This window comes from Gigantopelta aegis, unplaced genomic scaffold (genome assembly GCF_016097555.1).
Source record: "Gigantopelta aegis isolate Gae_Host unplaced genomic scaffold, Gae_host_genome ctg1348_pilon_pilon:::debris, whole genome shotgun sequence".
Classification (NCBI taxonomy): domain Eukaryota; kingdom Metazoa; phylum Mollusca; class Gastropoda; order Neomphalida; family Peltospiridae; genus Gigantopelta; species Gigantopelta aegis.
Window position 1 is genome coordinate 46,566 of NW_024532764.1, and position 20,220 is coordinate 66,785.

At 36.2% G+C, this 20,220-nt stretch overlaps 1 protein-coding gene across 1 annotated transcript in view; it reads right to left on the reverse strand.

Annotated features, from left to right (window-relative positions):
• Positions 1-2,437: 2,437 nt before the first annotated feature.
• LOC121391052 (carcinoembryonic antigen-related cell adhesion molecule 8-like) overlaps positions 2,438-20,220 on the reverse strand; it is a 129,916-nt gene continuing 112,133 nt past the window's right edge. Inside the window, exon 3 of the mRNA XM_041522810.1 lies at positions 2,438-2,709. Coding sequence (XP_041378744.1) covers positions 2,438-2,709 — 272 coding nt within the window. The remainder of the gene's footprint in view (positions 2,710-20,220) is intronic.

Below are 20,220 nucleotides of genomic sequence, written 5' to 3' on the forward strand. Positions count from 1 at the left end.
GGTAATTTGTAAGTTAATGATTTGAAAAAGTTGTGATAGCTGAAAATATTTCACTCCACTTAAAAACAATTTTAAAATGAAGCTCTTGAAGGATACTAAAATTTCCTCTTAACACAATTGGCAACGTAACTGAGATGTGGCCATTTTAACACATTTGACTACATAGTCTGGACTGCTATGTAATTTGCTTTCTTTTGTAAAAGTATTTTTGTTTTTTAGTGAGTGTAATAATTTCTTTATTATCCACATTATCCAAAATATTATTTTCATGAATAGCAAGCTAGGACCATGTCAAAATATCTCAAACGTAACTAAAAGGAGACGACAAAACGACGTCATTTTCCCGAAGTGACATCATTTTGATAAGCGGTTACACTGTGAAAGCTACATTAAGATATAACGTCGCTTCACAAAATTATGTCATTCGATGTGCACGTGTAATCATTATGACAAACGTGGGTCATACTGGTTATATTTCCCTGAATATCTTGAACTATGTGGATAATAAAAATTTATATAAATCTTATAAATTATTATTCAGTTTTTACGATAATGAGGAACAGTGGCTAGGTACTTATTTAAAATCATTATAATGATGCAACAAAAAGTGTATTTCCATTAATCATAAGTAAAACCTCATTACGGACATCATGTGAAATATAACGAAATTATACCCATTTTTGTGAGTAACTTTATGTCAAACACAACATTTATTAATTGTACAAAAATAATCTCTTGAAGTGTACCCTTGTTACCAACATTTTACTGCACAAACATACAAAATTAACTGACACAAGTATGTTTATATAACTAAATGGTATTTTCGTTGTCTTGATGTGACATGTGATTTTAACATGTATCGTGTGTATCGCTGTCAACTCTAGGCCAGAGTCTGGCACTTCAGATTCGTCATAGTTGCATTATCATTATGTAATCTAGTGGGAAGACATTTTACAATTCAGAGGTGTTATTAGAACAAAATTGGATAGTTTTTATATGGCAACACTGAATGTCATTACATGTGCCAGCCTCTTGAATTAGCAGCAACATGCTTCATAGCCATTACGATGACAACAAACATTATAATAACACGTCATTTTAGAAACTCCATGTGCTTTTTTAACAATATAAATATCCCACAATTCTCACTTCGGCAAAAGTTAAATAGTAGGAATAATTCGGCCCGTTACATTCTCGGAAACCGAAAGTATTCAACAATTTCCGAATGAGAAAAAAGGCAGTGTTACTTCCCTTGTGTTATTTTGGCAAAAGGGGATCATGCTTACAAAAAATGTCATTCAACAGGAGAAATTGTCGTCCGCACAGGTTGCGGGAGATTTGATCAAATACTGGGAGACTCCCGTGGAATCCGGGAGGGTTGACAGGTCTGGACTGTTGGGTACAGGGTTTGCAGCCTGGTATACCAGCTCCCATCCAGAGCGAGTTTTAATGACTCAATGGGTAGGTGTAAGACCACTACACCCTCTTCTAACTAACCACTAACAACAATTAACCCACTGTCCTGGACAGACAGCCCAAATACCTGATGTGTATGCCCAGGTCAACGTGCTTGAACCTTAATTTGATATAAGCACGAAAATAAGTTGAAATGAAATTAAATTTTCAGCGTGACACTGGATATTGTACCAATCTGTGGATAAATAAAGTCATTGTTAATGCACACAACTATGCTGTACAGTGCTATATTGTAATGGTCAAACAGTCTTCACCATTAGGGATACATTCAGGCACGGCGGAAGCAAGCAGACATTGGGTTGGGACTGACTCAGATCAAAAGGGCACAAAGCAAAGTTTCTAGGAGCATGTGGGGGTATGCTACCCTGTAAAAATGTTGAAAACTTGATGTCCTGAAATGCAATTTCCTGCATTCCACAAGTAAAATTCATCACTGCTTTAAGATTTACTACCAATAGTATTTTTGATTCAGAATTATTGGAGGGGTTAGAGCCTCCCATCCCCCATACCTGCTCTGCCATACTGATATTCCCGTTTCCTGCCACATGTAATGACATTTGATTGAATGGAATACCGCAATGTACAAAGCCGAAGTTTGACAAATAATTTTTATTTGTTCAAATATTGTATATCTGAACCATTTATGATTCTCATTTACTAAAAGAAAGAAATACTTTAAAATTTATTGGAAATTTTTATGGGTCAACATATAAACGGGTCAATAAAAAATATGTTTTCTAGGCTTAAAATTAGGGGGTCGACTTATAGGAAGGGTCAACCTACAGGCAAAGATATATGGTAGCCCCAAAGAATTAGGTTAACCCCAATCTGTGGACCAATAATATTACAGGTTTGTCTGTTAAAATCCATTCGTCACATTAAATGTTATTACATAGCAATCTCTCTCACAGGTGAGTGATAAAATACAATAGATATCCCTCAACAAGTGTAATGCATAAAATTAATACTCACAGTACACTGTCAGTTTGAAATCTTTACTTTCAGATTTTGGTATAGCAGAGTTGGTCGCTGTACACGTGTACACATTCCCTGTCTGACTCCTGTTGATGTTTATCAGTTTTAACTGAGAGGTTGGTGAGATCTGTTGATTTCTCGGAGTCCAGGAATAGGAACATGGTGGATTACAACTAGCAGCACACGTCACAGTCAGACTGCCTCCTTCTGGTACAGACCCAGGTGATGGTGGACTGATTGTAACAGAGTCTGGACCACCTGAAGAATAAAAATGTAGATGTTATATAATATAACATGTCATGGTGTATCAGATGCTATAGTTACATGGTGGATTACAACTACTGGTAGCAGCACACATCACAGTCAGACTGTCTCCTGCTACAGACCTAGGTAATGGTGCAATATGAATGTAACAGTCTGGACCTCCTGAAAAAACACAACAAACAACTGTATAGTCTTTTTTTTACCATTATAGCCTATTGCTTTTATAAGTTAAAAACCCTTTTTTTTCTTCTCTTCTTAGTGTCATAACAATACGTTTGATGAATGCCAACCATATTCAGAACTTCAGTGTGACAAGTAGGTGAGAGGGAATGGGAAGCCAGACCAAACAGCCAAAAGAACCATCTTATATGGCAGAAACCGTCCACACCCTAAGCAATCCAAACATCTGATGTCCGATTCCTGTCCCAGTGCTCTAACCCACTGACCATATTATAGACATACTGAAACAGCACACCCTAGATAAAATGAAAGTGACTAAAATAAAGCTGGATCTACTTCTCAGAGTATATCTAATTTTCACTATAAAAGTTGTTACCGGCCTCGGTGGCGTCTTTTCCGATTAGCAGCAAGGGATCTTTTATATGCACCATCCTACAGATGAGGTAGTACATACCATGGTCTTTGATATACCAGTCGTGGTGCACTAGCTGGAACGAGAAATAGCCCAATGGGCCTACCGACGGGGATCGATCCCACACCGACCATGCATCGAGCGAGCGCTGTACCACTGGGCTATGTCCCGCCCCCAAACTGAACAGAGTTGGAAGCATAAGTCGTTTTGTTGCAGAAATATTGTTGGTACGGCATATTTTTCTTTTCAAGGTCCACCATCAAGGTTTAATTCAACCAAAATTGGTTTAAACGATCCTCTCATGCATGGACCTAAGAAAGTATTGCTACTTTTTGCACTGATTCAAAATGCAAGATGGCTACCTTTGCCTCTGATTGGAGCAGATATTTTCAACATCTTCTCAAATTCATGCTTGCTTGCTTAACTCTTTCACCACGACAGGCCGGTATACCGGCTTGCGATACCAGTGCCTCTCACCACGACAGGCCGGTTTAGCGGCTTGTAACACCTGTTCATATTTGGCGCCGAGTGACGCGTCAATATTATAATTAGACAAAATCTCACGCGACCATAGCTGCCATGTGACACACTGTAATCAGAGATGCCAACATGTCGAAACGGTTTTCAGGAATCTTAAAAGCCATTTTCAGGAATATGATAGTATTTTCAGGAATCTTTACATTCTTTATCACTACATGTGAACTAAATCCTGAGATGACAACTGAACATTTTTTTAAAGTATAGTACCTTTATTTACAGTGAAATAAACATGTTTCTGGCATGACTGCTGGTTATGGCGGCTTTACTTCTTCAATGACTGATATGTTGCTGACTTGGCCTTTTTCAGCAAATCATCAGTAAAACTTAATTCGTGGCAAAGAACATCTGCAGCAAGCATGCTGAACTTCTGTACTAGCAAAGCTGACAACTGCTCATCAGACAAGTTTGGTCGGAACTCAGTTCTGTTTTTTCTAACTGTGCTAAAAATTCTCTCACTGTCAGCATTACTATGTGGAATAACCAAAATTTGTTTCATAACATTTGTCAGTAAACCGTATTTAGGATTACCATCAGCACTTGTCAGATGTCCTATGTTATTCCAAATGGTATCAATTCTCTCTAAACTGTCAGTGACATTATTGTGAGTAACCTCAGTGGAGAATGTGTCCACTTGGTAGTGTAAAAACTCCATTTCTAAATCATCCATTTTTCTGCCACCAAGTAAACTGGGGAACTTGTTGACAAAATACTCAACTGAGGAAAACTGCTCAGTTTTCCTGAGACTAACATCAGCAACTTCAGCACACAGCAGAAGCTCACTGTCAAGTGGACATTTGCTATGTAAGTACATGCTGCCGAATAAAATCTTCTGACAGACTCGAAGAATATATCAATCTCTCCTTTGCTAACTGCATCTGCTTCTTCCAACGTGCGCAAATATTGTCTAGCCTCTCGTCCAATAAACACTTCTGAATTGTCTCTTTGGTTTCTCTTGTCATTATGCTCTAAATGAAGTACATCCTTGCAGGAAGCAACAGCATTTGGTGTCACAAACCTAACATAAATGTCAGTCAGTAATGACAACAGTTCTCTTCTTAAAATGTGGATACATGGTTCATTCCTTTGAAGCAAGATATTAATCTTGTCAAAAATGGGGATGGCATCATTCATAAAAAAACAGTAGAGTTTTGTCAGAGGGTCACTGAAAAAGATGTGTAACCTTTCCAGCCTTGATATATTACTCAATCTAAATTGTGATTCACTTTTGGATTTGCCAGACAGACTGCTGAGCTTGCTACTACTAGAAAACTATCTTTAGACTGGACTGACACACTGCTTTGCTTGCCACTACTAGAACTACCTTTAGACTGGACCGACCCACTGCTTTGCTTGCCACTACTAGAACTATCTTCAGACTGTACTGACACACTGCTTTGCTTGGCACTGCTAGAACTACCTTTAGACTGTACTGAGACACTGCTTTGCTTGCCACTACTAGAACTATCTTTAGACTGGACTGACACACTATTGTTTTTGCCAGATGACACACTGCTTTGCTTGCATTTTGAACTGTCATTAGACTGACTAATTCCACACTTCTGCTTTGCAACAGAACTCCTAGAACATGGAACATTACTGCGTGTGGCACTGCCACTCATTTTAGAACTCCTTTTCAGGTGTTTCTCAAATTGCCTTTTCACAAATTTTTCAAGTGCACTCCACTGCTCAAGTAAACGTCCAACACACTTTCCCAAGGAAAGCCACCTAGTAGTAGCATGCTTCAAGATTTTGTGGGCTGGAGTGTCACACAAGGACTGACATTCTTTCAGATCTTGCAAACGTTTGGCACTGTTGTCCAAATAGTAGAATATATCAATAAGAAAGTCGTCAACAGACACAGGCAATTCTTTAGATGCCTTTTCAGCAGCCAAATGTACCAGGTGACAGGGACATCCTTGTAAAAATACATGTGGTTGCTTTTCACGAATGAAAGCAATAACACCTTTGTGTCTGCCGGTCATGACACTTGCATTATCTGACCCAAAAGCTACACAGTTTGCCCACGAAATACTTCTTTTAGAAAGTTCATTGTCAACCAAATGAAAAATGTTTTCACCTGTACACCCATCAGTGCAAGATGGTACTGATAACAAAACCGTCACAACATGGCCAAGACTATCGTCAAAGTATCTAACAACAATAGGATACAACTGAGAATCTGCATCATTGCTTCCATCAGTAGCTAGGGAGTATGGTCCACTTATCATTTGTGTAACAATTCTTGATGTCGAATCACTAGCCAGGGTTTGAATAATGTTTGCAGTTTTCGTTCTGGCACAACCGTATTTACTAGCAATGGCTGAATCTGGAAAAAAATTTCTGAATAACGGTCCAACGTGATCGGTACAGGCCAGTGGAACATTGTGTTCAATAAGAAAACTAGCAAAATAACATTCTGCTCGAATCACCGGAAAGTCAGATGACTGCTTAAAAAATGGTATCACCGTTTTGTTTGACGATTTGATTTTTGCAAATTCGACATGTTTTTTTGAATTTACGTGACGTCGGCAATCATCTTGACCACCATGGGACACATTAAAGTCTGTGTTACAAATCTCGCAGAAAGTATGATATTCATTCACTTTGGACTGTTTCAAAACAGGAAACAGTTCAGTGTACTCGTGTTTATACTTCTGTAAAACACGAGGCTTTTTTTAACAAGACGCCATTTTTCCACCGGTGTAACTGTTTACTAAACCTCCCCGTGTAAAGATCCATTTTCTGCCGGTGTATGTGTAAAATGTTCCCACAAAAGTTTCAATACCAATTTCGGGGGTTTTTTCCGGAATTTTTTTGTCTCGATTCGTAATGCGTAATTTCAACCTAAAATTCGGGATAATTCCGCAAAATCCGGAATGGTTGGCATCTCTGCTGTAATGGCTGCGCCCATGTTCTAGCGAATTTTGAATGAGTTTTTCCAAGTTTATACTGATATTCTGACTGTAATTAAACATGAACCGAGGTGACGAAATTTCGTCTGTTGAAAACAATGGTTGCGATTCAGATGATGGGTTTTCCGATGATGAAATGTGGGATATTATGGACTTTGGTGCATTTGATTTAATCGAGATTGGCGATCGTGAACGAAATGTCATTAAACATGGCAATTTAGAAGAAAATTATACCGATGACGAGTTACAAGATGACTTGCCACTGTTTTACCACGCGCCTGAGTTTACCTGGACACATGAGCCATATTCGGTTACCTGCAGATCAACGTTTACTAAAAATCCGGGGCCCGTAAAAGTGTTTGACGTCAACACAAACGCCATAGAGTACTTTTCGCTATTTTATTCCAATACAGTGTATGGAATTTTTTTTTAATTTACCAACATGAATGCCAAAAAAACCGCGTGATACAGATCCTGCTAACAACAAAGGTGTGTGGTATATTTCTGTTGATGAAATGAAAGCTTAATTTTGCAAAAGCATTGTAAATATATATTTTAAAATTATAACTGGAATGTTAATTAATTAATTATCCAACAAGAAAAACATTTGTACTGGGGTTTTTTTAAAATTACCAGTCCTACCTACTCAAATAGGCGAGTAATATGCATAGTTTACCAGTAATTACCAGATTTATACCTGTTGAATCTAACATTTTTAAAGTAATATTTTTTTATCTAGACAGCCGTCCATTCACCTTTCTGGAAATGTATAGCCTATAACTAAAATTAATGATAAAACAAGTAGTTTTATCCTTTAACAAACATGATCATAAATCTGCTATTTAAACTCAGTGTGCAGGGAAGGTCAAGACTGTAAAACTTAGTGGTGAAAGAGTTAATTGCACAGTTGAAGATATGAATGTAGCAAGCTTGCACAAATGAAAACATGCATGTGGCAAGCTTGCAGAATTACTGACTACCTTGCTCGAGCTAAATATTAGCTTGCAAATAGCTTGCATTGCTTGTACTACCTTGCAACAACCGTGTAACTATCATGCAACAACCTAGCCGCAAGCATGCATTTTTGTTTGTGGACACAACATTCAAAATTTAATTCAGACAATTTAATAAAAACTTTCTATGATGCTGTAAATGGAAAAATATCTTTGCAGTACTAGTGAAACAAAAGTTTGAAGTTAGGTTGCCTTTTCATTAGTATGATTTTATTCCTATGGCCAGCTGTGCCGGTATGAGGGAAAAATCGAATAAGACCTCTCAGAATTCGGTAGAGCATTCGTAATGAGCATGCCCCGACATCATGGTGTCACTGGTTAAGTAGTCATAGACTCAAACCCATAAAACAATGTAAATGGGATGAACCGTGTCATACGAAAGGCCTCAATGGAAATGTACTAACCATGCTGCAGGTGCATGTGCAGAAAATTAGATTGACTGGCTGGCGAAACAAGTGTTGCAGGAGAAACCGGCCTTGGTGGTGTTGTGGATAAGCCATCAGACTACAGCCCAGTACCAGCTCCCACCCAGAGCGAGTTTTAACAATTCAAGTGGGTAGGTGTAAGACCACTACACCCACTGTCCTGGACAGACAGCCCAGATAGCTGAGGTGTGTGCCCAGGATAGCGTGCTTGAACCATAACAAAGGTCATGGTATGTACTATCCTGTCTGTGGGATGGTGCATATAAAAGATCCCTCGTCGCTAATCGAAAAAAGAGTAGCCCATAAAGTGGCGACAGCGGGTTTCCTCTCTCATTATCTGTGTGGTCCTTAACCATATATGTGACGCTATATAACCGTAAATAAAATGTGATGAGTGCGTCGTTAAATAAAACATTTCTTTCAATAACTACATTGTAAATACTGATTTTAATCGTATCAGCAGCACACAAATATGCAATTTGAACATCTTTGAACTGTCATTTCTCTATGGTTAGCATAGATAGCAATACGAGTTTTAAAAGCAAGATAAAACTAGTCACCCTTACAGACATTTTTACTCACAAGCACTCATATATATATTACCAATTAAGCTTGGTATTGAATCATATCACACAAAACATCTTTAAAAACAGTTATAGCATGTACATATGTGGTATTAATAGGAGATCCTATAAAAACAAAAATGGCAACTACATCAAAACATGCAAGACAACTAAATATATCCAACATCTACTTAAAATATACTAATCAACATGGTGCTGTGCTAAATTAAATGTTAAATTGAAAACTAAGCATAACAGTTTAAAAAAGCACTGTAACTAAGCAAGGATTACCATACGTGAACCAATCATAATTGCGTCTAGACGGCGATGCCGACCAAGCTAGATGGCGTCTAGACTAGTCAGGGTTTTAGGGAAAATCGGTGGTATCTGCAGAAACTGAAAACATGCACAAGCTATTTGGTTTGAGCCTCTGACCTTTTTTTGGTGTGTGTGTCAGTTGTTGTCAATTGCCACTAAGCTACTTATAAATGAATTTTAAAAAAATAATAATAATTAAAAAATAAAAATCCCATTTTTTAAAACCGATTGACTTGTTTACAAGACATCCACACTATACACTGAAAATAATTAACTTATAAATTTTTACTGACCAATAACCCTTGTAACTTGAAGGGAAACAATTACAATAAACAATGAAAAGGAGTGTATTGGGAAGTGAGTCCTTCGGTTTACTTGGAAAAGAAGTGAAATGGAAAGAAAAAAGGGGAAAAAGAAAGAATAAGCTTGCTTTTGCGTACGTGATATTTGGCACAGCTATGGAAAGTTCATTTCATTTGTGAGGGGAGGTCGAATCTGTTTTTACGTTTACAGTATTAAAAAAGTAAAATAAATGATGAAAAATGTTTTTAAAAATATAAATAAAAATTGTTTTTAAAAGGATAGGGCAGGAAATTAATAAATAAAATATTTAAAAATAATAAGTTTGCTCTTGCCTACGTGACGACTGTCATGAGCAGCTTTGGATGTTGTTTTATTTGTCGGAGGGGAGCAGGCCCGTAGTACCAATATCTTAGGGATGGTGCACAACTTCTTGCTGGGGATCACAGAGTCCATAGTGGGAAGAAGGGACACAAGCCATATTTTAACTTTTTTCAATTTCGTCCTCGAGTACGGTCACCCTCAATTCCCACGGGCCTGGGAGGTCGAAATCTGTTCGCTGGGTTATTATTTTTTTTTAACCTTCTGAGTACTGCAGGTGAGATATCTCGCCCGACGTCAGTGCATTCCCCAATTCATATTTCCCGCCGTTTTGCACACGGCACTCACCGGAAACGGAAATATAATAAAAGAAAAAAGATTTCTTTTCAAGATGGTGGCTTTTGTTTTGATTTTTTCAATTGAAAATACCTTAAAATGTTTAGTTCAAAAAGTGGTTTTCGGCAAGTAAAGTGGTTTTCGGCTTGACAACAATATATTGTAGCGGCACGTCACGATCATTTTCAGGGATCGATAGCTGATTGTGACAGCTAATTTGATAATAAATTTGATCGTTTTACCAACAACGAAAATCACCAAATATTGCAATATGAATCGTAGTTTGGGTTTTAAAAAACATTCTGGTCAGAAAACCAGTTATCGGGTATCTTGGACATAATCACTATTAACTGATCTAAAAATAATAAAAATTACAAAAACCCACAAAAATAATACTTACCAATTCATATATGAACTTTATTTCATGTATTTATAAAACATTTAAGTGAATATATGTCAGTAAAAATTATACACTTGTACCCACTCAATGTGGTTTTTGTTAAAAATTAATCCAGTAGCGAGCTAGTCTAATAAAGGTTAAATGTTATGTTTCTTCTTCTTTTTTCGGGGGGGGGGGGGGGGGAGAGAGATCGAGGGGGCAATAAAATACGACATAACATATGTGCTATTTGATCCACGTTAAGTCTATTAGTATGTTTTATGATACTTTTTCAGGAGCTGCCAAAAGTTTTGGGAAAGTAGTATATTGTAGTATTTACGGGGTTTGTTTTTTTGTAGTTTTTTTTGTGTGTCTTCGTTATTTTTGTCAAAATGTCGCTAAAAAGTATTGTATGTTCATCGCCAAATTTACCAACGATCGCTAATCGCTGGTCCTTTCATCTGCGAGCTGCTTTATTAAATAAATGTGTGTTAGCGTCATTTCCAAAAGGAACATGGGGACAGGTTTTATCTGGAGCTGTTGTTGTTGCATGTGTATTCTCTCTAGCAACCATTTACCTTTTTCTGCACTAACTATACCAATATTACCTATATACGTTTACCGCCGATTTGACCAACAATCACGACGATCGTGGGTTACATGCCGTTTACGAGCTTAAAATATAATTGTTAAATAAGTCTATTAGTATGTTTTATGATACTACTAAAAAAAATTGGGAAAGTAGTATATTGTAGTATTTACTTTTTTTAAATTATTTGTTTGTGTGTCTTCGTTAAATTTGTCAAAATGTGGCTAAAAAGTATTGTATGTTCATCGCCCGAATTGACCAACAATCGCTAATCGCTGGTCCTTTTGACTGCGAGCTCCTTTATTAAATAAATGTAGGTTAGCGTCATTTCCAAAAGGAACATGGGTACAGGTTTTATCTGGAGCTGTTGTTGTTGCAGGTGTATCTCTCTCCATTTACCATTTCCTACACTAACTATACCAATATTACCTGTATACATTTACCAACGATTTGACCAATGATCACCGGATTGCCGGTTACATGCCGTTTCCAAGCTTTGTTAAATAAATGTGTGTTGGCGTGATTTCCAAAAGGAACTTCAGGACAGGGGCTGTTGGTATTATAGGTATGTGTATATTTGCATTTTCTAGGACTGTTGTAGGTATCTCTCTCTACTGTTGTTGTTCGTGTGTGTGTGGGGGTTTTTTGGGGGGGTTTGGGGGGTTTTTTAGGTTGTTTTTTTATGTCAAATATATTTACATACTAATTTTATCCATTTAATATGACTTGGGGGAAACACCCCATAATCAAATATGCCGTTTTTTCACCAGTCGCCATACACTGCTGATCTTACAAACGATTGTTAGTTGTTTTGTCTGTGATATGATTTGTTAAATAAATGTGTTACGTGATGTGCAAAAGGAACTTACGTACAGGTTTTACCTGGAGCTGTTGTTTTTGCATGTGTATTCTCCACTAGCTGTACCAATATCATTATACATATGTCAACCACCGATTTGACCAACGATCGCGAGTCGTTTCATATGCGAGCTGTTTTGTTAATATGTAAAGGTGTTTTAGCGTTATTTCCAAAAGGATCTTGGATATAGTGCAGTTGTTGTTGCGGACCCAGTAATGCGACAACCCAGGAAAACTGGGTGTCTGGTAAATGGTCAATTTACTAATGAAGGCAACAGATCACCAACAAATGTTCAACTTCATCAACGTTTAGTAATAACTAATAGATTTTAACAGGTTAACAACTCGCTGAATGTATATGTCTCCTTTAGTAATTAAATAATCAGTAATAGCTATATACTAACACTAAATTATTCCAAGGCTAAATAACTAACAATATATTTTACTCAACAGTGTTCTTGCTAGGTGAAAATTAAAGGAGGGCGGCCGTGCGGCACCACATCCTTAAAAAAACCCACCAAAACAAAACAACGGTGGAGCTTGGTTATCATATGTTGTGTGTTGGTAGACTTTGTGGAAAGGACATACTCCTTATTTTGGCTACAAAAAGTGTACAAAAGTTTATACGAAATACAAGCAGACTCGTCTTTTAATTGAACCGAACATGTTATCGGTCTGACATTCACGGGTAGTTTCGGTTTTGCTGAACTGATCAAAGTTTTAATATTATTATTTTAATAAAGATTTCAAGATATATGAAAAACAATCGAGATGTTTGTAAAGTGATCCCCTAATGTCGGATACATTTTTTGTTATTTCCATCTTCACAGAATGAATCGATCGCTGTGATAAAATAAAGGCAGTGTATATATTATTTGGCACCCAAGATAAAATGATTTTAATGATAAACACTACCACTTCCGTTGTTTTTATAAGTGGTGATATACCCCCCAAAATTAAAAGTTTACAATATTTTATAAAGAACTGCTGAATAAACAGAATGACTGAAATGACAGGAAGTAAAAATCATCAGTTATAACCAATTATATCTGCAATTGAGAACAAAATATCAGATGATAGTTACAGGGCACAATATTTCACACGAACCGCCATTCTGTTCGTGTGTCGGTTACGCAAAATTAAATTTACACGAACCGCAAATCGATTACGTCGTGACCTTTAGATGTTCAGAAATTAAAACTTGAAAGTTTATTCATGTAGACATACTACTAGTATTCTGACAAATGTTTTAGACTGATTTTTAGATACTTGATGCACGGCAAACCATCGCATAATGAGCTTTAAATAACAAACATTTGGAACGTCACTGTAGTATAGAAGTACCATCGATAAAGTGAAAGTTCCATCGCTACTGCAAAATATCAGTGTCAAATTGTGGTCTTTCTTTTTATGTTATTATAAGATTTATTTTTATTAATCTCATCATGCACCAATGAGTAGCCTGTTTTATAGTTCAGAGGAACTGGACATTTGTTGTTTGGATTTTTAATCTGCTGTATACTAAATTTTACATATCAGTGACAAATGGTATCCTTTATTTGTTATTTATAAAAGAAAATTATTAGTCTAAGGGGCCGTCCATAATTATCAACATTTTCACGAGCGTACAAACCGTATGCAGGGGGAGGGGGTTACGGGCCAGCGTACACTTTTTTTGAAAGTGAAAAATGTCGATCAACATTTTTCATTTTGGGGATGTACACTTTTGGGGGGGGGGGGGGAGAGAGAGAGAGGGGGGGTTGTCAAAAGCGTACTCTTTGTACACTTGTGAAAATGTTGAAAACTATGGACGGCCCCTAACCATGCACCAGGGAATGGGCATTTTTCCTCCAAATGTATCTATTTTGTTTGAGTACTGGGCTGATATTTAGTTCTTTTACAATAGTGTTAACTTCTGCAAGCTGCACAGAGGTTCTAGAATACGGTAGCCCAATGCCCGAGGACAGTGGTTTTTAGATTAGGGCAACTAAAAATTACTTTTTGCGATCCCGATGGCAAGTGGTGAATAATAATAATTAATAATAATAATAAATCTATAACTCTACGATCTTATGAAAACAAAAGAAACATCTACAAGTCACTTCTTTCGATTTGCAAGCATTAAAGAAACTGTTTTATAAAACGTTTTCTTTTGCATTTTGTTTTAACTTTGTTTGAGCTAAAAATGATGTATTTAAAATATAATTTCAACGTAACTTTGAGGTAACCGATCAGGTAATCCACAGGTTATGCAAATATAATTCACGTAACCGAACAATTGGTTAACTAGGTAAAAACCACGTGAACCAACTTCCGGTTACCTCACATTTCAAAATATTGTCCCCTGTAGTTAGTGGAAACAAAAGACAGAATGACCGTTCTGATCACATGACAAATTTGGCGCCAAATAAGTGGCGGGGTTTTCAATCGGAGATTGCCGAATCCATAAAAAATGTAAATGTTTTCATTGCTTAAATAAAATATAACTTTTATTGTGTTTATTAAACATACAAATGGATACAGGTATGGGACAAAATAGAGGCTGTCAAAAATACTGTTAAATTACGTTACGGTAACTGTCGTAAAAAAATTGTTTCGTCAATTGCTTTTTTGTACACAACACGGCTTGTTTCCTTTGATGTCCAGTGTGCAGACTGATTGTTGTGGGTTTTTTATGTGTGGAAAAAAGTGTGCATTTGGAAATAGCGGAGACAGTTGTTGGAAAATAAAGAGGGATAATGTATAATGGAAAAAAAAGCCCTTATATTTAAAACTGCAAATAAAATATGCCTGCAAAACGTCACTTTACCATGCCTTACTTCATTTCTAGGGTAAACACTGTGATGAATGGTATTGTTGGCTTGCATAATGCATTTCTATACATGCAGAGGTTATTTTGGATAACCTCTGCATGTCAACACCTTTATTTAATATGCATAAATAAAATTATTTTCCAAAATAAAATGTTTTTCCTACCTACCTACCCTATATTTATAAGCTTTCTCATAACGAAACATCTATAGGTATATACTTCAAATCAAATAATAGTTTGTATCTGTGATAAATAATCAGGAAGTAATAGTTCCCCAAAATATAAAAAATATAATTTCCGAATGATTAAAAAAGTAAACTTTAAGGGTCTCCAGGTCAGAAACTATGAGAGATATGTACAAAATGAGTGCAGTTATAGATTATCCATGTATGAATTAGCTAATATAGCAAATTATAGCTGGATATCTTTATAATTAAAAAGGTTACTTGCATCCAGAAGTATATCCAGCACTATATGGATTATTTTTCAATACAAAATAAAATACCATTGTCAAGTGGCTATACAACAAGTTGAAATAATTAACAATGTTTTGTCCATGCATTAACCTACGTACTGAAATGATACACGGAGTATTTTCTTAGTTAATTGGTCTATGCTGTTAGTTGCTTCTACCTGTGATTCTTGATTGGCAGGTGTGTATTTGATTGGTAACCAGACGAGCCAATTAATTGACGCTGTCTAGACACAAAAATACATACCGGTATTGTGGAATATTACCTGTCGCCCCTAAAATGGTAATGGACATGGTTTATTACTGTAAATAGTTCTGTAAAACTATTGATTATGTAGACTTTTCCATCTAAAACCACAGAACTGACCAATTACGTAGTCCCAAAGAAAAGAAAATTATCACTTGGATATCTTGGGTTGTTGTTTTTGCTCCAGTGTAGCATATCAATAAGCCTAATAGTGTACATATTTCCTTTGGATTATTTAACAGAGAAAATGTGTTGTCCATGCATTAACCTACGTACTGAAATGATACACAGAGTGTTTTCTTAGTTAATTGGTCTATGCTGTTAGTTGCTTCTACCTGTGATTCTTGATTGGCAGGTGTGTATTTGATTGGTAACCAGACGAGCCAATTAATTGACGCTGTCTAGACACAAAAATACATACCGGTATTGTGGAATATTACCTGTCGCCCCTAAAATGGTAATGGACATGGTTTATTACTGTAAATAGTTCTGTAAAACTATTGATTAAGTAGACTTTTCCATCTAAAACGACAGAACTGACCAATTACATAGTCCCAAAGAAAAGAAAATTATCATTTGGGTATCGTGGGTTGTCGTTTTTGCTCCAACGTAGCATATCAATAGGCCTAATAGTGTACATTTTTCGTTTGGATTATTTAACAGAGAAAAATACTATAACACCATTTTGTTCCCTTAATGCAACTTGAAATATATTTAGTTTAATAGTTTATTATATTATTACGTCATTTATGCTGTTTTACAAGTCAGGTTGATCAAAGAGAAGCGCCTTGTCGAAAATTACTGCTTTTGTTTACACTGTACATGCAGGAGATGGTCAGGAGCTGATGTCACTTCGCCCCAAGCTATCCCACCGGACGTCACAAAAACGAAACAAAATGGCTGCCCCCAGTTAGCAGGAATAATCATGGTTTTTTATTAACTCTAAAATTAAGCGTTTTTCATTTGCTAAAGTGTCAGTATGTGTTGGTGGTCTGGGTATGCATCTTTCCAACACATAAGACTCTTGTTTGAGTTGACCCTACCTTTAAGTGTTTAGCATCCCCGCAAACACAAATCTAGTTTCAATACTCACAAATTATTACCAAAAAATTGAAAAAACATTTTACATTTTTTGTACTTCAGTTCAAACTACTGGACCCAATTTCACTAAACATCATAAGCTACGTTTTACACGTAAACGTAAATCTACGACTGAAGAACATTTCACAAAGAAGTGTAAACGTAAGTTACGAGTAAAGTTAGACGTAAATCTTAGAGTGCCCTCGACCACAACTAGTCGCACACGTAAATTGCTACATCCACTTTGATAATTCAAAAAATGGTAACACTTTTGGTTTTTGTAAAGTGTTTAACAAATTAACTCCCTTTAATAATCCAGTGACACCCAGTTTTGTAACCTGTCATTTGATCCATTCGGGGCAAGATTTAACTGAGTCGGTTGAGTGCTCGTTTGAGGTGTCTGTGTCGCAGGATCGAACCACCTCGGTGGATCCATGTAACTAGTTTTTTCTTGTTCCAACCAGTGCATCACAACTGGTCAAAGTCCATGGTATCTACCTTTACTGTCCGTGGGAAGGCGGATATAAAAGATCCCTTGCTGCATTAAGAAAAAAATGTAGTGGGTTTCCTCTGACAACTACTTGTCAGAATTACCAAATGTTTGACATCCAATAGCCGATGAATAATAAATCAATGTATTCTAGTGGTGTCGTTAAACAAAAACAACTCTTTTTTTTACTCTTTTTTTTCAAATAGGCTGATAGCGTTCAATTAAGACGAGTCTGCATATTTGCTGATATGCAAATGTCTGCAGCAACAAACCAGACGATATTTTTTCCACAGTACTATTTCGTGTACCAGCCCCCATTAAACACAGGGCCGTACCGTGGTCTGGACATGAGGGTGGGGTGAGGGCAAAAATTAACCTAGCTGATCATTTTCGATATATTTTATATGAATAACCAAATATTGTTTTATAAAATAATAATAATATTAATAATTAAAAATAAAATAAAAAGGTTTGGCCTCAACTGGTTAGGTGGGTTATGATATGCAATTCTCCAGAGCCACGCCCAAAACATGTTTTTTAAATAAATTATTTCACTTTGGTCGTTTGGCTGAAAATATTAAAGCAAAGTTTTATTTTTTAACATTTAAAGCTGTCGTATTTAACGCTGTCGTGTCTACATTATTATTATTATTACTATTATTATTATAACATTAAACTGTCCTGAAAACACGTCTCTTCTCATCTTCATTACGAATATATGTGAATCCCTTTCAGACCTTGGCTCATTTGCCTTGCACAAACTCAACTTGCTCCTTTTACAATTCTGTGACACCCCTCTCCAAATGTCTAGATCCGCCCCTGCTATCAAACGTATTATTTTAAAGCTTATATTTGACGGACTGTATGTTTTACTTTTATCCTTTTCAAATTCAACTTAATATTTTCTCTACAATTCAGAAATAAAATATATATCCATACACAAATGACTGCCTGCTAAACTGACTTATTTTGAAAGGGGTGAAAGGTGTCTAGACTAAAAAAAAAGAAAAAAAGAAACACACAAAAAACCCCGAACCAACCAAACAAACACACACAAAAACACACAAATGTCATAATGCATATTGCCTACACAAATAATAAACTCGTTCATGACATGGTAAAATTTTAGTTGCGGATCCAAGGAGTGGACATGCCATTTTTTATTCAGCCCCTTTTCGCAGTATATCTACTAATTTGTTGGAAAACATGAATTGAAATCACCATTTTTTTTTTTTAATTTTTTAAAGTGCACATCGACTTGTCCAAATATAGGCCAATATACTCGTATAGTGTTTTTAGCTACACAGGTTAACATTGTCGCCTATAGGATTTTACTTGGTACAGTACAACCATGTGTTGGTATACAGGAAACGGTGGTTTCCAAGCGTTATAAAGTTTATTTGTTCTTTCTTTTAAACTTTTTAAGTTTGTTTTGTTTAACGACCGTACTAGACCACATTGATTTATCAATAATCGGCTTTAGATGTAAAATTTCTGCTAAATGAGTTGCAAAAGAAAACAGATGTGGATTTACGTGCAAAGTAAGTTAGTAGTATTTCTACGACCGCCTTCGTGAAATGGAGTAAACATATACGTACATGTAGATGTAAACATACGACAGGTGTAAGTTTTACACGTAAATGTAAATTTACGATGTTTAGTTAAATAGGCCCCTGGTGTGCTTTACAGTAACAGTACTTGCTTTTCACAGTAGCACACTTACAAAACTTTAATACACAACACAATCATGAATAAAATGTGTCACTCTTTCACATTAGTTTTAAAAAATGTTCTTAGACAATATAAAAAGCTGCAATAACTTTTCCATTTTTACATTCTCTTAAGTAAAACATAATAAATGTACATATTACATTCATTAAAAAAAATTGATATTTCTATTAATCAGTCAGTCTTCTTGATAAACAAAAAAAACACCCCTAAAACAAATATGCAGCCATGTCTTGTAGCACTTACCACAAACTTCATCCAGACTACCAGGTGAAAACAGCCAAGTTAATACTTTTGTGATGTAAAGCGGCATCTTCTGACTTTTCATGAAGAATTCAAGGAACATCAGAGAACAATGTATGGTGGTAAGAAACACACTAGTTTAACTACTCAAAATTTTTAAGTACTAAAATATGCTATGAGTGAGTCTCTATTCTATATACATACACATGTAGCTGTGTATTAAGAAAAAACATTTATCTCTTGTAATAGCCATCTACAATGTACTTAAACTATAATTTATAAATTGAATCCTATACAGTTAATTGAAAACATTAAAATAAGTTAACAGCTTTCAAAACTAGATTAACATTACTGGTTTAAAACTATGCTTTTTATGTTTTAAACTATGTTTCATACTAAACAACTGTATCTGTAATTTAATATAAACTTGTAAGTTCACATTCGACACAGCCTTTTTTCTACATTCTCTTTTCCCCTTTCTCTTCTGCCGTTATGTTCTCTTAATCCGGCATCCCTGTTCTCTCTTTCTACTCTGGTGCTCTTCTCTCTCTGCCTCTCTTCTTTCTCTCTCTGTTTCTCTTCTCTCTCTCTCTCTCCATCTCTCTTCTTTCTCTTTCCCTTCTCGAGTCTCGCTCCTCTCTCATCAACTCAATCTGTTCTTTTATGATGTTAACCAATTTGGTTGTTGCACTGGCAAAAACTAGCATCTGTTGTCTAGTGTCCTTCAAAATATCCATGAAAGCCATCGTAATTTCAACCATTTTTCCTTCACAGCTACCTAAAGAACTGGATGATGACGATGATGATGATGGAGATCGAGATCTTTCTTTCTTCGATTCTTCTGTTTCGTTGATAGCTGGGGAATTCAGAAACCTCCACAATGGTGACATCATGCTTAAATCAAGTTGTGTCGTCATCTCGATTGCTAGCATCGTGGGTGTTGGTTCAACTGCAGGAGTTGATGTTGCTGCTACCATCACTGGTGATGCTGTTAATGTTGATGGTGTCATCCAGTTGATCTGTTACATATTGGTGCATTCTCTTGGCCCATAGAATCTGTGATTCTTCGATAGTCTTTGTCACGTCCCTCAATTAAGAAATATGGATCGATTGCCTGCTTCAGGTGAATTTCTTCATTGAAATCCTCCCCTCCATCTTCCAACCTCTTGATTTTGTCTATATGCTCTCGATAAGCTATGATATGTGTCTCTAACTGTTCTAATTTTTCACACCTAAAAGTGCACAAGGTGCAATAGAATGGCGACCTGTCTAACGGTAGGTGAGTCT